Genomic DNA, 25,871 nt, shown 5'->3' with positions numbered 1-25,871 from the left:
TCTGTGTGAGAGAGAAATGCACACAGAGACATATATACACACACAAGTGTTGAAAAAGGTCAACAGCTGCTGGGAAGGTAAGGAGTTAATTTGGACAGTTAATGCGTTCAAAGAAGGAATAACCACGGAGTCTACCTTCACGGCCATAATTTGCCCACTGGGCATGTGCCGCATCATTTCTACCACGCCATATGCACCGCGGCCCAGTTCTGATATTGGCTCCAGGTCATCAGCTTTGACTTCAAAGTTCTGTAGAGAGATAAAGCCAAGAGAACGTTACCAGGAGCAAAAAAGTGTAGTTATCCAATAATAATAATGCTTTCATTTGTACCCCACTCATCGGACTGGGTAGCTCCATCTCTAATGTGTCCAAACTGGTGGCTGCTCAATGGATGACCATATATACATATATTTAGTTTTTAAATTTATCATTTTCAACAGTCATTCAACATAGGTCACATCTTACAGTTTTTTGGACTTCCATCAATCACATCTGAAAATTTTCCAATTTTTTCACTTAATTTACATTTCTTAATTTCACTACTGCTTTTAATTATCTTATCTATTGACTCTCTCGTCATAGTCTTCCTTACAATATTTCGTATATTCCTCCTTACAAAACTTCTTGCAGTCCTACTAGCGTAATCTGATGATTACAGTTCCTTTTCAAATAGTTCGTATATTTATTCCAGTCTTCTGAGAATCTCTGGTCCCGCAGGTTTTGAATCCTTCCTGTCATCTTATCTAATTCTGCATAGTCCATTAATTTCATCTGCCATTCTTCTTTTGTCGGTAATTCTTGTTTCCATTTCTGTGCCAACAGTACTCTTGCTGCTGTTGTTGCATATAAAAACAATTTTTTGTCCTGTCTGTTAATATCATCTCTTAAAATACCAAGTAAAAATGCTTCTGGTTTTTTTTTTTTTAATGTATATTACAACATCTTTTTCGTCTCATTATATATCATTTTCCAGTCAATGAATGACTTAGCTCTAAATTTCCAAATCTGTGCATAGAGAGCAGGCTTGTAAATAAGCCCACAATAGTTACTAGCCCACTATTAGGTTGGAATTCTGTGCTGGCCACAGAGGGAGGAAGTTCCCTTCTCCATACACAGAAGGTCCAAGGTTCAGGCCCCGCCATCTCAGGGCATGGCTGGGAAGAGAGTCTGGCTTGGAACCCTGGAGAGCTACTGCCAGCCAGTGCAAAAAAATACTGAGCTAGGTGGACCAGCGGTCTGACTCAGAGCCCATTCAAACTTCCTTTTGCACCGCGCTTTCCAGGCATGGATCAATGCTTTAAAGCTCTTTGGGTGCTTTTTGTTTCCTCCATCCTTCATCCAAGTGCTCTCCCTGGGAAACCCACGTTCTACAGCTGAATCGGAGCAAGTGTCAATCTGCAGGAAATCCTGTTGCTCCGATTCAGCGGTAAAACCCAGGTTTTCAAAGGCAAAGCTCCGGAACTACAAAAAAATAAAATCCCTACCTGGACACAGAGCCTTAAAGTGCAGACCTGGGCCTAGAAATGTGGCAGAAAAATCTGGATGAGGCTTCAGTATAAGGCAACATGACCTTCTACTCAACAGGTGGGAGTAGAAGAGACAGCTGAGGATGCGCTTCCGTTCCTTTGCAGACAGCAAAGAAACTAACCAGACTAGCCGAGGAGGAAGAGAAGAGGTCTGACCCTCCTGCGCCAACCTGCACACTCACCTGCATGCAATTGCTGGCTGCCTACGGCTACCATGGGAGGAACTGTTTTTTTTTTCCCTTCAATGCAAGGCTGCTCTGGAGCACCGACATATCCTTACTTCTTCAAAAGTGCTTGGATGGATTTCATTATGCCATTCGAGTTCTGAAGTTGGGGGCAGCACCTCTCTCTTACAGGCATGGGTAATCGTTTCTTTAAACGGAGCATTGCTTTGACCAGGGGTCAGCAAACTTTTTCAGCAGGGGGCCGGTCCACTGTCCCTCAGACCACATGGGGGGCCAGACCATAAGTATGGGGGGGTTAACGAATTCCTACACCCCACAAATAACCCAGAGGTGCATTTTAAATAAAAGCACACATTCTACTCATGTAAAAACACCAGGCAAGCCCCACAAATAACCCAGAGATGCATTTTAAATAAAAGGACACATTCTACCCATGTAAACACACGCTGATTCCCGGATGGTCCACAGGCCGGATTTAGAAGGCAAATTGGGCCACATCCAGCCCCCGGGCCTGAGTTTGCCTGCCCATGGCTTTGGCCGTGTACACTTGTTCCATGAAACAGCAAGTTCAATGTCTATTTCTAGATTACATCACTATAAAACACTTTTCTTAAAAAATCAGTTTACTCAAAAGGTTCGAAGTGATTCCTCCCCCCTTCCAAGGAAATTTACGTCATCCCTCTCTTGCAATGATGTTCACTGGGGTAGGGGGGAATGTGTACACCTGCTGTGACTTTTGCACATGTCAACACAAGACAAAGGTTAGACACACTGGGTGCACATTGCTTTCTATACCCACATTTTTATTTCCTGGGCTAGACGACAAAAAGTTAGGTAGTTGGCACAGGAGGTTTGATCCCCTCATCTGCAAGGCTGACGACCTGTCACCATTCCTTCCAGTTCAGATGTCTGGCTTGGCCATTGGGCCTATGCCTGAATTTTACACACTCTTCCCTTGTTTTCTAGTTGTAGATAAAACTACTACGGGTTTTCACATGTTGAGTCCTGAGAGGGAGAAACAGCTTTATTCTTTTGTGCCTTGAATTGCTGACAAAAGCGGTGGACCGAATCCCAGCTCTCTTTAAAAGACTGAGCTGGGATGAAGGGGAGATTTGCAACAGCAAATGCATGTACAACTTATAGATCAAAATCTGCTTCCTCTACGAACCTTTTGGAACATCTCTCCCTTCCAGGGACAGAAGGGAACCTGCTTTTCTTGGAACAAAGGCATTCTACATCAGACATCTCTTTGATGCGATACTGGGTCATGGTGCTCCAGATGGCTCTCTCACTCCCTCCCATCTCAAAACACCAAAAGTAGTGGGGGGGGGTGTGCCTAGGTTTCTGAAAGGCAGACCTATAAAATGCTAATGAATTTACAACATTGCCAATAAATTAGCACTCTGCAGCTTAGGTGTGAGACTGAACAGAAAAGGCTCAGACAGCGCTAGTGCCCATCTGTATCAGCCTTTACATCAATCCTGCTGCATTTTCCCTCTTCTAACCAAGAAAAATGTCACAGATTTGGTAAGAACTGGCCTTCAAGCAATACCTGAAAAGGGACGTGGAGAATTCCAAATTAGAGAGGATGGGAGAAACACTGACTGACTGAATGTTTAATTTCCAAAACATTTAATATATTAAACACACATTAAGGCTAATAACTCAGGAGGTGTATATGGAGTGTTATCGGTTAAAATATTCAAGGATAAACATAGAATGCTATGGAGAGGGGGATTGGAAGTCAATGGGTAAATTAGAGGTATTGTTGATGGTAAAGTATGCAAACTTTTGAAAACTAAATTTTATAAGTTTATTTTTATATATATATATATATATATATATATATATATATATATATATACACACACACACACACACACAGAGAGAGAGAGAGAGAGAGTTTTTTATAAAAAAAATGTGTAGGGGTAATCTCATTTTGACTCAAGAAAATCACCATTTTATAGTTCAAATTGGCAAAAATAAATACAGTAAATGGACAAAAGTACAAAGATTCACAAAATGTTTGGGGATATGTGTACCCCCTGAAAAAAGCACTGCTAGTATATATATAATTCTGTTGGATCAGATCAAAGGTCCATTCAGTGCAGCATCTTCTTCCTCTTAAATGGCCAACTAGAAGCCTATAGGAAGACACATAAACTGGACAAAAATGCGACAGCCCAACGGATTAAGCTTTTTCTCATTGCTACATCTGCAGCAACCGTGTGGCGTACAGACATGGGACATTTCAGAACATATGGAATTCCTCCTTTTGCCTTTATACACAAACAGCACTGACCAGCGACACGAACACCTGATGTTCTGCTGACAAACTCACATAATTCCTCTAAATAGGTGCAGTGGACCTGCTGGCTCACCTCGACGCTCGTTTTACTAGCGGTCCCCCTGCCGTAAAAGTTGAATACTGGGTCTACTTGAAAATTACAGCCTTGAGAACAACGCCTTGTAGCTTTCTTGCTTAACAGCAGCGAGAGCAAGTGTTTGGAGGTAGCTGCTAATGCTAGCCAGAGCTTAGCAATAAGCATTTGGCGCTGAGCAACTGTTGCTATTAATATCAGTAAGCAGGTGCCTCTGTAGAGATGTTACATAAAAAGCTGGAGGGGGGCGGGGTTTGGGAAACGCAACCAGGCCTATTAATTTGGGTTATTCCTTGACGGAGCAGTAGGAGTCACCAGAGAATGAGGCAATCTGCTCTTTCTTTTTGCAGGGGATTTGTATACAGGTCTTTTTCTTAACTATTCCCATAGTCAGATCTTTGAATTCTTCGTTTTTGTTTCTAATAATAATGATAATAATTTTATTATTTATACCCCACCCAACTGGCTGGATTTCCCCAGCCCCTCTGGGCAGCTTAAGGGACAGAAAGGTAAAGGTACCCCTGACCATTAGGTCCAGTCGTGGACGACTCTGAGGTTGCGCGCTCATCTCGCTCTATAGGCTGAGGGAGCCAGCATACAGCTTCCGGATCATGTGGCCAGCATGACTAAGCCACTTCTGGTGAAACCTGAGCAGCGCACAGAAACGGCGTTTACCTTCCTGCCGGAGCACTACCTATTTATCTACTTGCACTTTGACGTGCTTTCGAACTGCTAGGTGGGCAGGAGCTGGGACCAAACAACGGGAGCTCACCCCATCATGGGGATTCGAGCCGCTGACCTTCTGATCAGCAAGCCCTAGGCTCTGTGGTTTAGACCACAGCACCACCCGTGTCCCTCTACGGCACATAGATAAACCTAATAAAATATCAAACATTTAAAAAAATCCTGATACAGGGCTGCCTTCAGATGTCTTCTAAAAAGTTGTGTAGTTCTTCATCTCCGTGAACATCTGATGGGAGGGCGTTCCACAGGGAGGGAGCCACTGCTAAGAAGGACCTCTGCCTGGTCCCCTGAAACTTCAGTACGCCCAAGTTAAAATGTCACCAAACGATGCCCATACATTTTAAATGGTACAAAAATGTATTTCAGTATCCCACCCACCAAAGCCTGAGGACTTGAAACATATTTTAAAAATAAAATAAAAATGAAAGCTGGTTTGAATCAGAGCTGTAGTTCACCAGCCATTAAATCCCACATGGAACAGACTTTTGGTGAGTCCGTTTGGGTTTCTCTGTACTGGTGGTCGAACAGCTGGCTTCCGTTTGATTTTGCAGCCATCTCACATGTGTCTTAGATCTTAAACTATTAAAAATATGCAAGACTTGACCATTTAGCTTGCATCTACTGCAGTCATAGGAGGGATTCCTATGACAACGGCACATCCAGTCTTGGACTTCACTTAACAGAACCGCAGTTCTATGGAAGTGGATATTGCCTATTCCAAAACACACTTACACTTGCCCCAGTGGGTCTCAGCTATTAGCATAGCATACGTCACCAAGTCAAGCCTCTCCGGAGCAAAGGCAGATGGTTGCCTGACACAGTTTCACGTTAACACAATTTGGTTATCATTTGCATCTCATTTTCCAAACTTAGGTGGATGCCAAGCAGTAACTGTTGGACTTACACGATATTCTTATTCATAAACAGATGCTCTCATGAAAAGCTTAAGTCAGCCATCAACTGAATCTGTGGACCACGGGATGCTGCAATACACATTTGTATGGAGAATGCAGTGTTCGACTCGTGTCTGTCTTGAAGGCAAGGGAGCAATAGTGTAAGTCAGGGGTCAGCAAGCTTTTTCAGCAGGGGGCCGGTCCACTGTCCCTCAGACCTTGTGGGGGGCCAGATTTTATTGGGGGAGGGATGAATGAATTCCTATGCCCCACAAATAACCCAGAGATGCATTTAAAATAAAAGGATACAGTCTAATCATGTAAAAACACGCTGGTTCCCGGACTGTCCAAGGGCCGGATTTAGAAGGCGATTGGGCTGGATCCGGCCCCCGGGCCTTAGTTTGCCTACCCATGCTGTAAGTGAAGCTGCTTTTAAAAGTACAGTCGTGTGATTGCACAAACCACTGCAACAACTTGGTGTCAACCACCAAGTGGTTGTGCATAGTGTCATCAAATGAGGGCCTGCATATACCAGCCAGACACTCCCTAGCAGGGTCCCACATAGGTCCTACCATTGCTCCTGAGTAAAACAGAGCTGCCTCCTTGATACGCCAAGCAATGAGGGAGAAAATACACAGCTTTACTCCAAGAGCGTCCAAATACAAAGACATCATCAGAAAAGAGGTGAAAAGTCAAAACCTTTAACTTGTTTTGGTAGGTGAAATTTGTAATAAAGTGAACAGGTGAATCAAGGAAAGAGGGACAAGAAGCTCAATGACTTCTGTGCCAAGGAATGGGATTAGCAGGTTACTTATAAGCCACTCCTTTTAAATTCACTTCATTCCCAGCTGGATGCATAGAACTCTTTAGAAGTTGCATTTGATCGTCACCGTACCTTGTCACCAATGGAGATGCAGGCTTTGGAGTCCAAATCTCTAGGTGGCCTGCGAAATAGAAAAAAAAGAAGGCCCAGAAAACAGATTAGGAAGGAGGTGTTTCAGGGCTCATATAAACACATACAAGCACTTCATTTTTATTCCATCCTTTCACCCCTCAAGGAAATCAAGGTGACCCAGGCAGGGTTCCCAGACAGTCTTCCATCCAGGCATGGGGCAATCCAAGGCCTGCTTAGCTTCAGCTAGGCTGGTGTGCTGTGCGCTTTCTTTAGATCATGCGCCGGGAACCAAATGTGAATACATGTCATGTATACACAACATCCGAACTAGCCAAGGGTCACTCGGAAGGAGGGGTCTTTCCCATTTTTAATCCAACTTCCTAGTAAGAAATATGGTCACTCCTTTGAGAAAACAATTGCAACTACTCTTATGGGAATAACAGGTTTGGAATTGCCCAAGAAAGATGTTAAATTATTTTTGTATGCAACAACTGCAGAAAGAATTTTGTTAGCGAAGAATTGAAAAACACAGGAAGTACCATCAGTGGAAGATTGGCAGATGAAGATGATAGATTTTTTGGAGCTGGCCGACATGACTGGAAGAGTCCACGACCAGAAGGAGGAGGAGTACCAGCAAGACTGGATGAAATTTAAAGACTATTTAGCTAAATATGTTAAGATAACTTAATTGGAAAAGCTTGCAAATAATAGTTAGGCTTAGGATTTAAATATGTAAGGATAAGATTTAAGATGTTTAAAGTTAAATTAGAAAGAATGAAAGATTTTAAGTGATTAAGTTAATTTTTTGAGAAAATCAATTTTGGAAAACTGTTAAAATGATATATAATGAAATTCAACCAAGGGGATTTGAGGAAGTCACTTAATAATGTTACCAAGATTTAAACAGGATGTATGTATGTATGTTTGTTTGTTTGTTTGTTTGTTTGTCTGTTTGTTTGTTTTGAATTTTTGGAAAATCAATTTTAAAAATTGGAAAAAATTGCAACTACTATCTACAAAGGGAGAAGTGGACAATTTTCACAAGCTGTCAAGACCCTCATGAGCAGCTTTTTAAAACAGCTTTCCAAAGAGAAAGCTCGGTCTCTCACTCCCAAGTGACAAGCCCCTCCTTCTTGCCTACAGAGTTTATCTGACACGCATTCCCCTTTCTAGCTCAAAATGGTGGCAGGCAAGGAACACCCCCAGTAGCAATACAAACACATATTGGGTTGAACCAGACCCTGAATGATCCTAAAGCTGATCTGAAATGGGCCTGTGGCGGACTCGAAATATTTCATCTCCAAATTCCAGCCCCCATTTTGGAATTTGCCACTCTTTTTCTCTCACCCCGCTGCAATATCTATTTTTAGCGCCCGCTCCACCTTAGAAATCACTGGTTTGGGGTTTCTCTACTAAGAAAAAACAGGGCTGCAAAAATTACATGGTGCAGTAAGAAACTAATGAAGTCAGGTAACCCCCAGCAAAAGCTGACATCTTTTCCATAAATAAGAAATACTCTTCTATTTATTGGCAGCCTGTAAAAAAAGACTGTGTTTATCTTATATTAATCTGCACCAGAAATAGCTAAGACCAAAGTGAGCAATGCTGAGCTTTGCCATAAATCCCTTCTTTCTGATGGAACATAAAGGGTCAGTCATGCTCCTGTTTTGCAAATGACTCCTAAGCCAATACCTAAGGAGGCGCTCAGCTAAATTGCCCAAGTAAAACCACAACCAGTGTACCCCATGGGTTTAACATATATGCCAGCTTGCACGGCACCTCTTTTTTATATATAAAAAAGTGTGCCCTATAATGCTCCCTCAGACTACCTACAGCCAAAAATAAGTGGGTCATTGAATGTGACCATTGTGACAATCTGCATTAAAAGTTTTCTTTTCTTTTTGAAAAAAAGTATGCCTCAAACGCTCTTGCTTTGATATAGATAGCAAATCTTTTGTTTATTCATTATATACCGCTTAATTACCGAAGCCTTTAATCACATAATAGGAAAGCAGTCCTTCCTTCTAATAACGAACAGCAGCTTGTGGATCTAAACTGCTAAATTAAGCTACACTTCCTTCTATAAAGGTAAAGGGACCCCTGACCATTAGGTCCGGTCGTGGCCGACTCTGGGGTTGTGGCGCTCATCTCGCTTTATTGGCCAAGGGAGCTGGCGTACAGCTTCCAGGTCATGTGGCCAGCATGACTAAGCCGCTTCTGGCGAACCAGAGCAGCGCATGGAAACGCCGTTTACCTTCCTCCCAGAGCGGTACCTATTTATCTACTTGCACTTTGAGGTGCTTTCGAACTGGTAGGTTGGCAGGAGCAGGGACCGAGCAACAGGAGCTCACCCTGTTGCGGGGATTTGAACCGCCGACCTTCTGATCGGCAAGCCCTAGGCTCTGTGGTTTAACGGTAAAGCTAGGCATTATGGTCAACATGTGGAAGCTTGTTCTCTAGCCTGTGGAGCAATGGGTGGGGGATGCAGAACTTTGTGGCATCACCACACAAGGCGAGTTCAGCTAGATATTAAAAGGGGAGGACAGAGTAAGTAGACATTTGATGGCTGTTTATAGGAGCAGCCGCACTTTTTGATATTGCTAAGCCCGAGCCTAAAAAAAAAAGTACCTTTGGTACTATAATCCCACTACTTCGACTGAAGGACAGGAAGATGATTTCATCTGTTGACAGTGCCAGCTATAATTCTTTTCCAATCCTAAAAGTTGAGCTCTGGAAATCTCATTCCATTCCAGCAAGTCTACAGAATCTCCATTTCTGGCTCTGCATGAAATCTCTCTGAAAATCTCTCCACATCACTTTCTCTATCCTAGGCAGTCCTCTCTTATGGGCATATTTTAACATCACCCTTTGAGGTGTCCTGGCATTTGACTTTCTAATGCTACAGACCCATGTATGTACCTGTGGATGGCATAGGCATGGCCCCTTAAAAGATCAAAGGAAGATCAGGGGTGGGAGATGGAAAATTGCCGTCCATAAGATAATTAAAAGCCCTCCTAAGAGAATCTTCTGTCTTAATAAGTCCTTTCATTGACTGCAAGGGCAGTCTCAGGTTCCTGGTGGAGATCAAGCTTCATTTCACTGTTTCGAGTTGTGTGGAGATTGTGGGAAGAGAGGAGGGGGGCAGAAAATGCTCAGCCTTGAAGACTGTGTTCAAAGAGGCACCATAAGCTAAAACAGATCCCCTTTTTGAGAGAGAGGCATGCAGCAAACACAGTACATGAAAGAGAAAATAACAGGGCATTGCCCAGTGCCAGACAGGGCAGATTAGAGAGGAAAGCCTCCTTGACATAACCCATATCTTACCTTGGTACAATGAGAAAAGTTGAGAGTCTGTTGTGCTACCTAAAGAACTGTCAGGGGGCCCTCAGGTAACAAGCAAGTCACCAAATTTCAAGGATCCAAGATACGCATCATGAGGCTGCCAAGACTAAGCAGGTTTATGTATTTTATCTGGAAGCAATGGAACCGACTTCCAAGGAAATCTGGTTAGGATAAAGGTGAGCACACTTTCCGGGTGAAGGACAGACTGAGAAATTATGACTGAGGGGCCAGGTGGATATAGAAAAACTTTTCCTTCTTTCTTTCTTTCTTTCTTTCTTTTTTCTTTCTATTCTTCCTTCCTTCTGCTTTCTCTCTCTCTCTCTTTCTTCCTGATTATTTTCTCAGTTGGCACAGCAGCCAGCTGTCCACTGTTCCCAGAGTTTACTCCGTTTACACAAAGTGCAAGGTCTGTAATGGGTCATTTGACAACTCAATAATCTCAGTCTTACAGCCAAGAGCTTGTGAGCTATGGTATAATTAAAAAAATCTGAGAATCTCTTTCACCAAACCCAGAGATCCTGACCCTACGATCCGGCATAAAGATTTAGTTGTTTTGCTATTGGTAGCTGCACATCTAGTGATAGAGTATCACTGGAAATCCCAGGTGGAACTACCTCTATCTGAAGAAGTGTGCATGCACACAAAAGCTTATACCCAGAACTAACTTAGTTGGTCTCTAAGGTGCTACTGAACAATTTTTATTTTTTTAAATTTATTTCCTCCAGAGATGTGGTTCAATAATATTTGGGATATAGTCAGTTCAAGGCAACTAACTGGGCTTAGAATGGTTACAAATGGGGCTATAAAGAAAAATACCTTTGATGAAACCTGGTCTCCCTTCTTTTTTATATGTAAGGGAAAAAGAAAGCAAAGCTCTCCCACTAGCCTCACAAACCTGTCTGTGAAGAACCTATATGGACTTGCCAATGTTTTAAGACCACGTAAAATGACATTGGCCTGGCACCTGCTTCATATAATATAGTCAGGTTTTCCAGAACAGTTTTTCGGACATGTGGGGAGAGGAAAGGAAGGGGATGTTCTGTGGTGTGGACAGAACTCTGCTTGCGTGTAGCATAGGATACAACCCTATGGTTTTCACCTTCTCATTGAAACACAGTCCCCGAAGTACTATGTTGGACTGCTTCTAACACACCCTTGAGCTTTCCAACAGAAAATGTTTTACGTCAATAGGCCATTAGGCATGCAGGAGTTGTTTCTCTGCATTGTGGTCTTTGTTAGGGAGCATTCACATCACCAATTTTCTTTCCAAAATCCATCTGAAACAAGCCCTGCACTATATTATCATGTTAACTTACGCAGGTAGGTAAAGCTAACTGCACACGTTTGCAAGACAACTTAATATTGGGCCATTAACTTTCTTTCTCTCTGAGCCCGGCTTCGGCTGGGGAGGGCGGGATATAAATAAAATATTATTATTATTATTATTATTTCTAAATAGTCAATAATGGAAAAATAATTTAAAGTGTGGTTTCCCTTTCTCTCTTCTTTTCCAAGTTTGCTTTGGAATATTAGAATGCAGACCCAGAGTTTCTTTTCGCTAGCTTGCACAATTGCGGACTGTTCCATTGTTTCGTCACTCCCGCACCACCCTGAACACCAGCTCTATGAAGAATCCCATTCTGTGTACAATCACTTCAAGCCAGGCGTCCACAAATCCACTTGCCTAGCCTTCTAGCAAGCAGAACCTCCTGGATCACGCACATCCATACCCTGGAGGTCTCACTTCCATTGCAGTTTTCAAGCAGGTTAAGAAACAGAAGAACGTTCCAAGCGGCAGAAAGACGCCCGCTGTTTCTTGCTCTGTGTACTCTGCACAAATGGGAGAGGACCCTGCCTCACTTCCATGTCGAGTCTGCATTCCTGGAGGCTCAAGTGAGGGAGGGGATTGGTGATGACCAGGAATAATAGCTGGCTAGTACGCCAAGTTTACATTTATGAACCCCTGCTTCCACACACCCCCAACCCAACCCAAAGCAATCATGCTGAGATTTCAAGACATACGTAGAGCTCGTCTGTGGTTGTTCAAATGCTTCTTTAGGAATTTTCAGCCCTGGGTTTTTCTTCCTGCCTGTGAAATAAAGAACAGAGAGGGGGGGAAATAAGAACAACTTTTCTTCAGGTTTCAGAAACATCTTGCAGCACAGGGCTTGTTTGTAGTGCTTGATTTAAGTGCCAGGTCTAATTTGACACAGGCACCTGAATGCTGAAGAGGAGAGAGTTCAAAATACAAAGTTTCTTTGTTGGGATTCAGATTTTACACTTCGGGTTCTAACTGATGCAGTCAGCAGTTCAGGAACACATCTGCATATTCTCAATGCTGCATTCAACACAGCAGAATGATATGGCTTCCTGACATCTCCATCTTTCCTTAATTTATTTTTTTAACTCTCTAGCACTGCATTATATGGAGAGAGGAAATGAAAATGTGCAGGTGATTTTGGGGTGGGGGAAAGTTGCGAAACCAAAGTGGACACCTTTGTGATCATGCCTTCCAGTCACAAAAGGTGCTGTGAAAGACTTGCAGTTTTAAATAGCTCAGAGCTCCTTCCCTGGGCTTTTCCTGATTCTTTCTGCTCCTGGTATTTTGAAATCCACACAAGTCAAAAATGAAGCAACATGGAATGAAAATTGCAGGAATGAATGAATTTATCCTAAGGGCAAAACGGAGACTTGGTTAGCACAGAAACTGGGTGGCTGGGTCCGAAGGAGTGAGTCTCTATTAAGCAGGCACATGGATTGCGCAGCAAGCAACAGTTTATACACTGACCTGCCAAACTCTTCTTTAAATCCCTTCAACCTGAACCCTGTTGAAAGGCTACTATGTTAGCCCAAACTACATTAAAGTATCAACACAGGAAAAACCAATAGGCTACACTAGCCAAGCCAGAGAGGCATAGAAGCCAAATCCATAACAACAACAACAACAACAACAACAACAACAACAACAACAACAACAACAACAACAACAACAACATATACCTCGCCCATCTGTCTGGGTTTCCCCAGCAACTCTGGGCAGTTTACAGCACATATTAAAACATAGTAAGACATCAAAAATAAAAAACTTCCTGATACAGGGCTGCCTTCAGATGTCTTCTAAAGGTTGTATAGTTACTAACCTCCTTAACATCTGATGGAAGGGCGTTCCACAGGGTGGGTGCCACTACCGAGAAGGCCCTCTGCCTGGTTCCCTGTAAATTGACTTCTCGCAGCGAGGGAACCGCCAGAAGACCCTCAGTGTCCGGGCTGAGGTGGAGAAGCTCCTTCCAGTATACTGGGCCAAGGCCATTTAGGGCTCCTAGGGGCTGAGGTCCCTTCCCCCCCCCCCATAAAATATTTGAGGGGGACCTCCCTCAAGTTGAGGGGAATTCCCATTCAAATGGGTTATCTGGGCCATGCCACGTGATCAATTGCACGCAGAAGGGCTTACCCCCCCCACTCCAATATTTTATTCAAGTTGGCCCCCCTGCAGAAGGTGTAATATGCAGATCTATTGTAGCATCAAGTTCCAGTTCTTCAGGGGAGGAAGTAGTTAGAGAACAAAGCCTCAGGTCAGGAGTACAGATGCGAATCCATATTTTTTGACCTTTTCATAGCCAACAATAGGGACACTCCCGGGGAGGCATGTAGACTCAGGGGCGAAAGCCATGCAGCCAGATGTGTCAAGAGCAGAAAGCAGGTGGACTACAAATGGCAAAACTGCACTCTGCACTATGAGACAAATCCATACAGAAGGCAAGATATTTGAAGACTCGGACTGTCCCCTCCACAATCCCCACAAAGACAATCTGCCCTCTGGGAAGGGAAGGAGAGAGGAAGGGAGGCAGGATATGACAATATCAGGACATTCTCCAGTCAGACTGTCACTTCCTTGACCCCCCGCATGTGAGAAGTAAGTGTTCCTGGTTATTTTGGTGGTAGTGCTTTGGTGTTTGTGGCTCTGGTGCATCTGTTGTGTTTTACACAGGCATTGTCAGCTGCTTTGAGAGCTTTAGGCAGAAAGCAGAACACACATCTTCAAAATGAATAAATATGCACTATATTGCACACAGCAGGAGTCTTGTGGAACCGCATGATGTGCTGCATCAAGAATGAGAATGAAGGGGATACTCTCACGGCTGTGTTGCTGGGGGAATGTGGGGACGCTACAAGATATTGGAAGAAATTCAATGGCATTTCTATTGCTATTATGATTGTTCAATTTCAGGTGTCAGGTGGAAGGATCCCCTTCCCTCTACCCCCCCAAAAAAGTCAAATACAGGAACAAGTGTAGAGAAAATGTGCGAGGCCGTTTTGTGTCTTTCCTCTCACCCCACCTTTCTGACAGCCAGAAGTCAAAGACTGGTGTGCTGGCACAATAGATACAAATCACATTATATGCATCCTTGAACTGCCCTGAGACCTCCGGGTATAGGGCAGTATATAAATTCAATAAATAATAATAATACAGTAATAATAATAATAATAATAACAATCCCACTACCACACACATTCGGTTTCATTTTGAACAAAATCAGGAAACCATGGTTCTCCAGTTCTAAGCCTTAAAAGAGGGCTGTTTGTTTTCAGCAACATCAAAATGATGGACAAACCACCATACCACCTCCTCAGGCGTTGATTGCAACATTCGTCAATTAACTCTCCTCGTTAAAGAATGCCTCTCTTGATATTTAGCCTCCAGTCTAAATAGCTTCCAGTCATTGCAACATGTCTGGGTTGGCAAAAATAAAAATAAATGAAGGTGCCACTCTGCAAACACATACCTTCATTTGCCCAAGTAGCTGGGAATTACAGGTTGCTAGGGAGCACAGAGAACAACAAACCCCTTAAAAAAAATCCAAGTCAAATTCAACTGTAACAATGGGAATAAGGGGGGGGGGAGAAGGAAGTATATTCCCAGCATGGCTGCAATAAGGAGATTTGGGGTAGGGTGGGAATAAAATCAAGTCTTGGGTTTCCTTTGATATTTGATATGTTTCAGGGCCCACCGTACCCCTTGTGACGTTAATTTCTTTTAAACTGTGTATTGTGTTTAATATCTTGTTTCTAAATTGCTGCAACCTACCCCTGGTGAGGAAACAAAACAAAATGATGATGGTCAAGTGTTAAAACCCTTCAGAATGTCTGTGTCATGGTTCAGTGAGGACAGGCCCAAGACATTTTGTGGCCTAAAGTGTTATGACCCAGGGATCAGGCTCCCCATCTTGAGGGGAAGAAGCCAAAGACTCAGAGGACATCTCTGACCAGGGACACAATGGGCCCTCTAAAACAAGCCTATGGCATCCCTGCCCTCTCAAAAATCCAAACACCATCGGAGCTTGTGATACCTCTCTGGCCTGAAGAGTTTGCACTACCCTCTTCAGGCTTCAGTCATTTCTAACCAGGACGCAAGTTCCCAGTGCATGCACAGAGTTGCACAGGGTACTGTCTAGGGGCGTACGAAGTGGGGGGCAGAGGGGGCGAGCCGCCCCGGGTGCCACCCTGGGGGGGTGACAAGATGGCCCCTGCCTTCCCCCAGCTGTAGAGTGGCCGAGGGTGCACGCAGCCAGTATGGACGCCACGCACACAGGCTGCCACTCTCACATGGCCACCGTACAGGCTGCCGCACGTGCGCACTCCATACAGGATGCAACACACACACACTTTGTACGGGATGCCGCACATATGCAGTCCATATGCGGCATATGCGCAGTCAGTCCGGAATGCCACACGTGTGCAATCTGTAAGGATGTCGCGCATGCGCCACCAGGCAATTCTCCCTGCCCTGGGTGCCGGAGAGGGTTCCTCTGCTACTGTCCCTTTTTAATATTTTTTTAAAAAAAATCCTCAATGAATTATCACACAAGCGGTACTCTCAATCAGTGTATATGTATCTCAACTATCCTTAATTTAAGATTTCAGTTATAGGTGCGACGAATACTTGATATTTATGACTTTTCTACAGAGACTGAATTAATGAACCACTGTTTCTGCAGGCGTACCATTAAGTTCAATACTGAAAATCAATAGCCACCCAAGAAACAGGTCGTCTGGGGAGATTTCGCACCAATATTTGTTAGGGATTTGTTTGAAATAAGACATCCTTCCTGTTTTGTGTATATTGATAATTTCAGCAATTTACCGTATGTTTCCATCTATAAAACTATTTTTTTTACTCTAAAATAATGTTCAAAATCTGGGCTCGTCTTATACACAGATAGTATCTTCCCCCATTTTCTTAAATTGGAGTCCCTCAAAATAGGGAGCATCTTATACATGGGGGCGTTTTATTGGCGGAAAACTACAGTATATATCGCTTAGCACTGTGGTTTCTATGTCATATATCACCCACAAACACAATTACATAGCCATGGCAGGTTTTCCACCTTTGTCTTGATGCTTTAATTCCACCTTTTGAAGTTGCAAAGTACAGAATGGATTCTCTTTACCTGCTTAAAAAAATGAAAAAGGCAGCACTATGAAATACAGTGTGTGTGTGTGTGTGTGTGTGTGTGCGTGTGTGTGTGCATGCACGCACACACGCCTGCCTTTTCACTTTACTAGGTTTTTGGCATGTTAATATGATGCACTGATACTCCTCCAATCTCACAGAAATCCCCCTGATCTGGCAACTTGTCTTGACACCTGCGTACTTGCCTCTGAGCAAACCTGAGGACCTCCACTTAACAACCATCTCAAACTGGCTCAGCGCCTCTTTCGTTACAACATCACAGCATTACAACAACCAACCAACCCTTTTCCACCCTCCCAGCCTAACACACATGAAATCCTGCTTGATCTGCTAATGGTGTCATCTACGAAATGCTAATGACAGGGCAATGAGACAAACACGGACGTAGCAACCACAAAGCAGAAACAGACATTCCTGAGCCCTGTATTCAAGCTGACTGCAGCTAGGCCATGCTTCCATTCATCTTGGAGACTATTAAAAAACAACAACAACCACCAGGTAGGAAAGATTCCCGCCATCCACGGGTGTGAAAGGTTCGATGGAGGAATAATGAGGCCTGCTTCCTGCATTATCCTTTCCTACAGACACTGATTTCCATTATTTCCCATTGCTCACATCAGCTGCCCAACCCACCTATCTGGGATACTAAACATATTTGCGTCAAAATATGACTGCGGTTTCCTTTCCGGGCAACAGATAACATACAGAGCAGCCCAAAGGCTGCCCTGGTAGGCAGTTCAAAAGACAGAAAACTTGGGTCAATATTAGCAGTTTTTAAAATTTTGTTTGTGGGACGGTACTAGAAGGAAAGGGATTTAGTCTTTCAGCTGTGATTGGTTTTTGTTGCTTGTATGTCTTAAGTGAATGCAGTTTGCAGGCAGCTCTCAACTTTCGCAGGGGTTACATTTTGGAAATAGTGAGTAAAATCGTGCAGAGTCACACACAAAAAGTGGGGGAATGGGTTCAATTGTGGGTGGGACTGTCAAAGTCATTTTCCCGAATGCTCGCCCCAATTTAAAATCAAAGTAATCTTTCTGGCAAGCACGTAAAGCAGTATTTGAAACACCCATTGTTCTAGGCGCATTTTGTGAGAGGGAACTTCATTCGTGCAAGCAGTTTCTGAGCTCTGGGCACAGTACAGTGCTTAAGATTTTAGATTAAAACTGTGGAGTGGAAGGAAAGGAGGACCTTTTTCTGCCTCCCCACTTCCAGCTACTCTCTGAAGACTGGAGAAGAGACCCTCTTAAGGATATTGAGGGTGGGCAGGGGAAGGACTAGACCATGTGGAAAATGAACGTAATATTTTAGTTGCAGTTCATTCATTTTCAGCTTTGTATTCTTGTTATATAAAAAGGGGGGGCAGGAAAGTTATCTTCAAAATAAGACCATCATTACGGATCATTTTCCAGGGCTGTTACTTAATGATTCCAGCACAGGCAAGGCAGCTATTAACTTGGCTGTGCTAGAATCATTAACTAACAGTCCTAGATAATGATCTATAATGATGGTCTTATTTGCTTAGGTATCAAGAAAGAAGATTAGGGGGCTATTTGGCAACTGCTGTGTTTGTGAATCCTTGGGTTTACCAATATATTGGTCATTCTGCAACCGCATTCATTTTAGAGCAAGAACAGGGAACCTCCAGCGCATGGGCCAAATTTGGCTCGGCAAGGGATCCTAATTTGGCCTGTGAGGCTGTTTTCTGCATCCCACACCTGATGTAATGCGGTAAAGACTTGGCTGCGAAGGAACAATCAGGAGTCTCAAAGTGCACTCTCAATAGTTCCTTGGCAAGCAGGGGTTGTATTCAGTGCCTTTTAATAGCAAGCCTCACTGTGTTGGGGTCCACTCAGAAACTCTCAAGTGGCACCAATCCCTTCTGGCAGTTGGGCTTGCAGTGTGTACTTCTCAACTGACAGGCGTCAAATGTAAGCCTTGCTGGAATTGGCTGCTTATGAGAGTTCTCAATTTTGAGCTCCCACGTGTCACTGGTCCCTGCAGAAAACAGGACCCACTTTCCGCAGGAATCTTCCTTTGCAGACCAACTTGCATTCAAAAATTGTCCTTCTTGTGGACATGGTTTCAAACCAGACCTGCAAAAGGAAGGACAGAATTCAGAAATGCACTCTAAGTGCATTCCTTATTCCTTCCTTCGAAGTTTGGTCACTTAATACCATGCTGGCTGATGGGCAGCCCAGCCCATCTTTGTCAAAAACATGCAAATAGGGATCAAGAAGACATGGACTTGAATGATCTCTATTGGGTCTCTGTCTTCATAAATGGTATAGAGACAGGACTGAGAAGTGAGAAAGCCAAAGTCTGTGTACTATGGCACATATTATTAAAGATAGTGAATATTTAAGCAGACTGTGCACACTTCAAAATGATTTCTTCTGAACCAGGTGAACTAACAAACATGGTTCAATGTAAAGAAAATCCAATTCATGGCATAGTGATGGCACCTTAACTGGTTATGTCTATTTGGAGACGTCTCCAGGTTATGGAAATCCAATTCATTTCAAGCTCTGTGGAGCTCCAACATATCTCATTTCTCTTCCTTTTTCCTCCTTCTTTCTCTCTCTCCTATCTATCTATCATACTGTATTTTTTAAATGAGGTTTCTTTATGACACAGGCTTTGTGATGGATCTGGTTCCAAAATCCTATTCATTTTTGTTTAACTAACTGATCCACACATTTAAAAACATTTTATCATGCGTATTCTTCGTTGTTTCAAATTGTATTTCATTTCATGATTAGGTAAGATGCTTTGTGAAGGCTTTGCCCTAAAAGGTAGCTTCTAAACAAGGGTATCATCACAAATGGTTAACAGCTTCTGAAGAAACCAGAAAGAAGCCATGGTTTAGCGCTGGCTTCCAGATCCTGGCTAATTTAGAAGTCATTAATCATAGCTCCTGGTTTTGATGTTAACTGGAAGCTCTGGTTAACCAAGGCTCCTGGGCTTGTTCACTTGCTTGCACGATAGGAGGAGCGTGTACTGGGTCTCAGCATATCTAGGAAAGGCAGAATGGAAGTCTTTTAAACGCTGATAGACGCCAATAATTCCAAGCAAGAACACTGCCAAGAGTTTCAGCTTGCAGCTTCTAGGATCACTTTCCCTAATCCCAGTTGTTTACAGTAAGCCTCAGAAGCTGAAAAAGTGCAGCCTGTTTTCAATACATCATGAACTTCACACCCCACACTGGGTGGTATTGGCGCTCCTAGAGACTGCTGCTACTGCTGCTGTTATAGCGAAACTGACTAATGCTACATTCATTCATAATGGCCTCCTTTGTTATGACAAGCCCACTGGGTGGAATACACTAGTTTCAAGAGCGACCATGTCCTGATTCCTGGGATCTATAAAGGGCTGCCTTCAAACAAGCCACTTTAGCTTCAATACTGTCCACTAACTGTTAGCCACTCACTAAGGCAGAAACATTCCCCAGCTTCACTACCTGTAACTGGAGATCAGGGCTGTCTTAGGCATATGGTGCAAAGATCCACCTGGTGCCCCCCTCCCCCAGGTTGCCCAGTCCCAGGCGTGCAAGAGGGCGGAGCCAGCTAGCCGCCTCAGTGTCTTACTGGCTCGGTCACCCCCGAACTCGCAGCGCAAAGCCGCCCACAATAGAAGAGTCTGCCATGGCGCTCCATCCAGTGGACAGGCTTTTCCCCAGACTCAACTCTCGGGCCCCAGACTTTTGACCTGGCACCCCTGAGAGCCTGGTGCCCGGGTGCCCCACACCGCTAGCGCCTATGGGTAAGACGGCCCTGCTGCAGATTCAGAAGGCGGTGGGGGAGAAGCAGTTCAATATGATCCATTAGCTTTCTACAAATCAGACTTCTGATATGGAGTACAGTAGTACCTCGGAAGTCGAACGGAATCCGTTCCAGAATCCGTTCGACTTCTAAAACGTTCAGAAACCAAGGCATGGCTTCCAATTGGCTGCAGCCAATTAGAAGACACATTGGACATTCGGGTTCCAAAGAACATTCGCAAACCGGAACACTCACTTCCGGGTTTGCGGCGTTCGGGAGCCAAAACATGCGTCTCGCAAGGCGTTCGGCTTCCGAGTTATGACTGTAGTAGCATTTGCACATGCAAACCTCCCCCACCTAAATCATGGGTAGACAAACTAAGGCCCAGCGGCCGGATGCAGCCCAATCATCTTCTAAATCCGGCCCGCGGATGGTCCGGGAATCAGCATGTTTTTACATGAGCAGAATGTGCCCTTTTATTTAAAATGCATCTCTGGGTTATTTGTGGGGCATAGGAATTCATTCATCCCCCCCCTTCCAAAACAGATAGATAGATGATAGATGATAGATAGATAGATAGATAGATAGATAGATAGATAGATAGATGATAGATAGATAGATAGATAGATAGATAGATAGATAGATAGATGATAGATAGATAGATAGATGATAGATAGATAGATAGATAGATGATAGATAGATAGATAGATAGATAGATAGATAGATAGATAGATGATAGATAGATAGATAGATAGATAGATAGATAGATAGATAGATAGATAGAGATAGATAGATGATAGATAGATAGATAGATAGATAGATAGATAGATAGATAGATAGATAGATAGAGATAGATAGATAGATAGATAGATTAGATAGTCTGGCCCCCCACAAGGTCTGAGCAACAGTGGACTGGCCCCCTGCTGGAAAAGTTTGCTGACCCCTGACCTAAACAGATTGACATAATCCAAAAGGGCTGCAGCGCATGAACTTTAAGAACAGTTGCCCTGAATCTCTGCACAAATGTTGAGTATTTGGGCCTTGGTTTTTAGGGAAACGTTTTAACATTCAGTGCACACCAGGAGTGTAGAAGAAAACTGGGTGGCGTATTTTTTATTTTTTTTATGTTTCCCTTTAACTCCAGTCCAGACAGTCAAATCTATCTTTGCCTCTCCTCAGGAAACACAAGTGCCAGAGTACATCATCTGGGCAAACTGCATTTGTTCCTTTCATGTTCTTTGCCTTAAGTGGCAAAACAGAAGTAACACAGTACATAGCTTACTACCAGGCAGCTACTGAAAAAAAATCTAACCCAATGCATACCCAAGCCAGAAGAAGTGGGGATATAGAGTGGGGGGGAAATTACATCGTAAAGCATTTCAGTAAGTTTGCTACCATCTCCAAAGCAACTGATACCAGTTTTATCAGTGCAAACAGGCCACCTGCAAGGTTTGTGCCGTGACAACATTCCACAGTTCATAGCATACAGTGAGGATTATATTCTACAAAGTGCAATTTGGAGGGAGGGGAGGCAAAACTAAAATAACAAGGTTGTTGCTAGTGAGGGTTGAAGTGCACTGGATGAACTGTGAAAATTGCAGGGATGTTTGTACAGTCTCAGTTCAGAGCACGGCATGGTTACTTGCGTCTCAAAACATTACCCCTCGTGTGAGGAAAGTCCGATTCTTTCTAGCACTTGCAGAAGAAGAATCTACTTGGGGGCTGGCTTGCAAATCATTTTGGCGAGATTTCAAGCAGCCGATTTATATGAAAAATTGCAATTAACCCACTCAAGAATATATATATACGGAGTTCAACTACCCAAATCTCTGTCCGTGTAAACTGTTTTTTAAAAGTATTTATTTGATAAATTTGCACTCTGCACTTACAATCAGAATGTCCTCTGGCTGGGGTGGGGGTGGGGTGGGTAACACAAAGTAGAATATTTGTTTCGTGGCTTCCCAAAATTTTTCCACTTTAATATTTTCACTTAGTTATTACTGAACATTTTCATGTGTCCTTTGCTGTGATTTTTCTGACTGCCCAGGGCTCCCTCAAAATTATCCCTAATAAAAATAAATTTAAAAAAAATCAAAATTGGCCATGCTCATCTTTACACGCAGCCCTTGAAGGGCTGAACATGAGTCAATGCAGCACGAAAAATGTTAGCAAACCCTGGCATAAAGGGGTCTTCACCCAGTAATGCCAGCAGCAACCTTAGAACACTGGGGGGGGGGGTTCAGGCTGGGACAAGCTTTCATTGCATACGGTCAGCGCCTGAATGATATCAAGCATCAGAACAACTTGGCCACAATAAGGAAATTTTGCCCATGGTATGACTATTTTCTACCTTCCCATTTCGACTCTGGAACCCTATCTGCGTAACCTACCAATTCTAAAATACAGACATGCTTTTACTCTCACAAGATTGAATGTATTGCCCTCAGCTGTACTTGAGGGACGATTCCAACAGATTCCATACGAAAAACACTTATGTCACTGTGGAGATGGCAGTACCGAATCAGTGGTGCATACCCTGCTGGCTTGCACTCTTTATAAAGACCTGAGTAATGAGATTATCACCCCTCTTTTACTGTCCATTCCAGGTCACCCAACCACTACCACAGTGTCCTTTCTCTTGGCAGATCAAGATGAGCAGGTGACAGCAAAGGTTGCAAAGTTTTTAGCTAAGGCAATCAGAATAAGATGCACTCTTTGACTATTGATTCAAAACTCTAAAATCTATTTTATATAATTGACTTTTTATTTCTATTCTTTGAATATCGTATTGTTTTATTGCTACGAACGATGGCTGACGCAAATAAAGATTCATTTATTCATTGCATATGGCTTTTGCAAAATTTGAAACAAGCTCAAAGATATACTGTGCAACATAGCACGTTTTCAAGTACAAATGATGTACTTGGATAACTCAGTTGGTTAGATTGGGTACTGATAACACCAAGGTTGCAAGCTTGATCCCTGTATGGGACATCTGCATATTCCTGCATTTCAGAAGGTTAGACTAGATGTTTCTCAGGGTCCCTTCCAACTTTTTATTTTTTTTATTTTAATCCTTCGTTTTTCTGCTTTTTTTAAAACCTTCATTCTGGTTTTTATATACTATGTTTTGTATGGTATTGTCAGTATTCACAATACCATACAAAACATAGTATGTAAAAACCAGAATGAAGGATTTTTTAAAAAGCAGAAAAACAAAGGATTAAAATAATAAAAAAAAAAAACAGCTAATGAATTCTTCATCAAATCATGGCATGAGGTCAATTTTTCAAATCCCCTTTGCAAAGATCCTTGTGGCAACCCATGTAAAAAAGTGAAACCCTACAAGTCAAACAAAACAAAATCAGACTACCATCAAAATTAAGCCCGGTAAAGGTGTGCTATCACAATAAAATAGTATCTAGAAATTTTAAAAAGGCTTCTAAGTATGAAGGACAAAAAACATGTAGTATGGAAGACCAACTCTCAGTAATTTCACTAAGCCATTTATGCTGAGACAGAGACCCCTGGTGATATTGGCCATCCATCACGGCTGATAGCATAGTCTCACAACTGACAGCTGTAAAGGCTTGGCTGTGCTTAGGAAAAATAAGATTAACTAAACAGGAAGCTCTGCAATGGTGATTTTAAAAAACAAAACCAACCACCTGGAAAATTTTAAACTTAAAATTAAATTGCTTTATCAGACAACACACTTCATTTAAAAGTCCTATCCCTTGAGATTAGTGAGGGTGAGCAAAGAAAAATAGAGTAATAGCTGTGTATTATTATGTATATATCTGGAAACCCAAGTGCTGCTATTCTGTAAAGTGATGTAATACAGTTAAGATAGGTATCTAGCTAGAGAGTTTTCCAGGTTTTTTAGTAGTTAGGAGTACAGTGGTACCTCGGGTTAAGAACTTAATTCGTTCTGGAGGTCCGTTCTTAACCTGAAACTGTTCTTAACCTGAGGTACCACTTTAGCTAATGGGGCCTCTGGGCGATTTCTGTTCTCATCCTGAAGCAAAGTTCTTAACCCGAGGTACTATTTCTGGGTTAGCGGAGTCTGTAACCTGAAGAGTCTGTAACCCGAGGTACCACTGTAGTATTGTTTGATTTCACTCTGCATCTTTTGATATCTTTGTGCTTTCAGCAGCTTCTATGGTCAGAACACACACACACACTTGCCATTTTTGTTATTTATTGCACAGTAATCTGGCATGCGTAAAGCCCAGTGTCCAAAGTCTAGTGACAAAGAATGCACTGGAAAATTTACAGATGTCAAAGTATGCATATGTCAACAAGTGCTGGTCAATGTACCCCTCCCCACAAGGACCATGAACCACAATTACTACTTCCTGACATACAGATAATCTCACTGCAACACATGTTATAATGTGGCCTCCAAACAGCCAATTGTCTTTTCAAAAACCCGCAAACAAGAGTTGGCTATGCATAATAATCCCACCCCCTCTATTACAAGCCAGGAAATCCTGCAAAGATGACTCAGTTTTCTATTAATCATTCAGTCTCAGAAGAGAATGGCCATCATCCCATCTAGCGCAAATCCTGGCACTTGTTTTCTTCCCCTTTCAACAGGCCCTCGTATCCTGCTAACTCCACTTTTATTTCCTAAATCAATCAAGCCTCTCTTAGAGCTGTTACATCAGTCTTGCGTTTAACACATCGCTTGCTGGTGATCGGACAGCTGGTGTTCCCTGTATATGAACATTTGGAGGGTACTATGTAGTACCCTCTAGAATGATGTTTTTGTTGATACTGATTTATATACTGCTATCTATTAACATCATTCGAAATAAGGAAATACTTTACACTAGGGATTTCCACCCCACCGCAGCATGCAGAGCCCCACTGATTTGTTTGAAAATGGGTCTGTTTCAGCACTGGACCACGTCTGTTGTTAAGAGGGAATGAGGAAATGAAAAAATGAGAGGGTGCGTGTTATTGGCTTTTGTTGTGTTTTACTGTTGCATTCCATGGCAGGCTTAATTCTGCAATTTATTTATATTCTGGGATTCGAAAAGGATTCACCGGATTGCTCTTGTTCACACTTGCAAAAGAACTCACATTTTTCTGACCTCTGGGGGGAAAAAACACTTGTCATTATAAAAAGACCAGAACAAGATTTTGAGGAACTTTGGAGTATAGAAGAGGAGACAACTACCTCAAATATCTTGTAACTGAATGCTAACATTATTTGTATTTGCTTTTATATTTAGCTAGTTGTTTAAAACTGCCAATAAATGTTAGGTTGCATATATTTTCCACCAGCAGGAATGGCCTGATGTTGAATGGAATTTCTGAGAAATCAGAGCAGTTGTTTTTTATTTTATTTTATTTTATTTTTTGTTTTGCCTTTTACAATGTTTCGACAACAGAAAATAAACGAATTCCAGCTATGTTTTCTGCAACTTCCCTCCCCCCACCCCCCACCCCCGCGGTATCTAATTATATACCATTTTCTTACTGGATAAACACAAAAACAGAGCAGTTTTGATAGGTTCTGTCCCTCACCTTGGTTCCAAACGGTGTCCAATTTTATAAAGGTCCAAAATGTAGACAAATACGTGTTTCTTTTTTTCAGGAACCATAGTGCAAAACTGGGTTACAATCCTCTAAGAAGTGTACAAATGTACGGACAACGGTCAAATAG

General features: G+C 42.7%; 1 protein-coding gene and 1 long non-coding RNA gene across 4 annotated transcripts in view; one reads left to right on the top strand and one right to left on the bottom strand.

Moving 5' to 3' along the window:
* LOC310839303 overlaps positions 1-25,871 on the top strand; it is a 127,794-nt gene that overhangs the window by 54,229 nt on the left and 47,694 nt on the right. The gene's annotated exons all lie outside the window — the stretch shown is intronic.
* MAP2K6 (mitogen-activated protein kinase kinase 6) overlaps positions 1-25,871 on the bottom strand; it is a 76,412-nt gene that overhangs the window by 27,530 nt on the left and 23,011 nt on the right. For 2 of the 3 annotated variants that reach the window (XM_083727723.1, XM_083727724.1), the window contains exons 2-4: positions 11,990-12,056; positions 6,626-6,674; positions 136-249 (exon numbers count right to left, since the gene is read on the bottom strand). In XM_083727723.1, the coding sequence (XP_083583849.1) occupies positions 136-249; positions 6,626-6,674; positions 11,990-12,056 (230 nt within the window). Of the gene's footprint in view, positions 1-135; positions 250-6,625; positions 6,675-11,989; positions 12,057-14,478; positions 14,579-25,871 lie in introns of those variants that run through there. The other variant, XM_083727722.1, reaches the window with a different exon arrangement.

Source organism: Podarcis gaigeae, assembly GCF_964106915.1.
Source record: "Podarcis gaigeae genome assembly, chromosome: 2".
Lineage (NCBI taxonomy): Eukaryota > Metazoa > Chordata > Lepidosauria > Squamata > Lacertidae > Podarcis > Podarcis gaigeae.
Note: the sequence above shows the minus strand (reverse complement) of the source record. Positions and strands in the feature narration are given on the sequence as shown.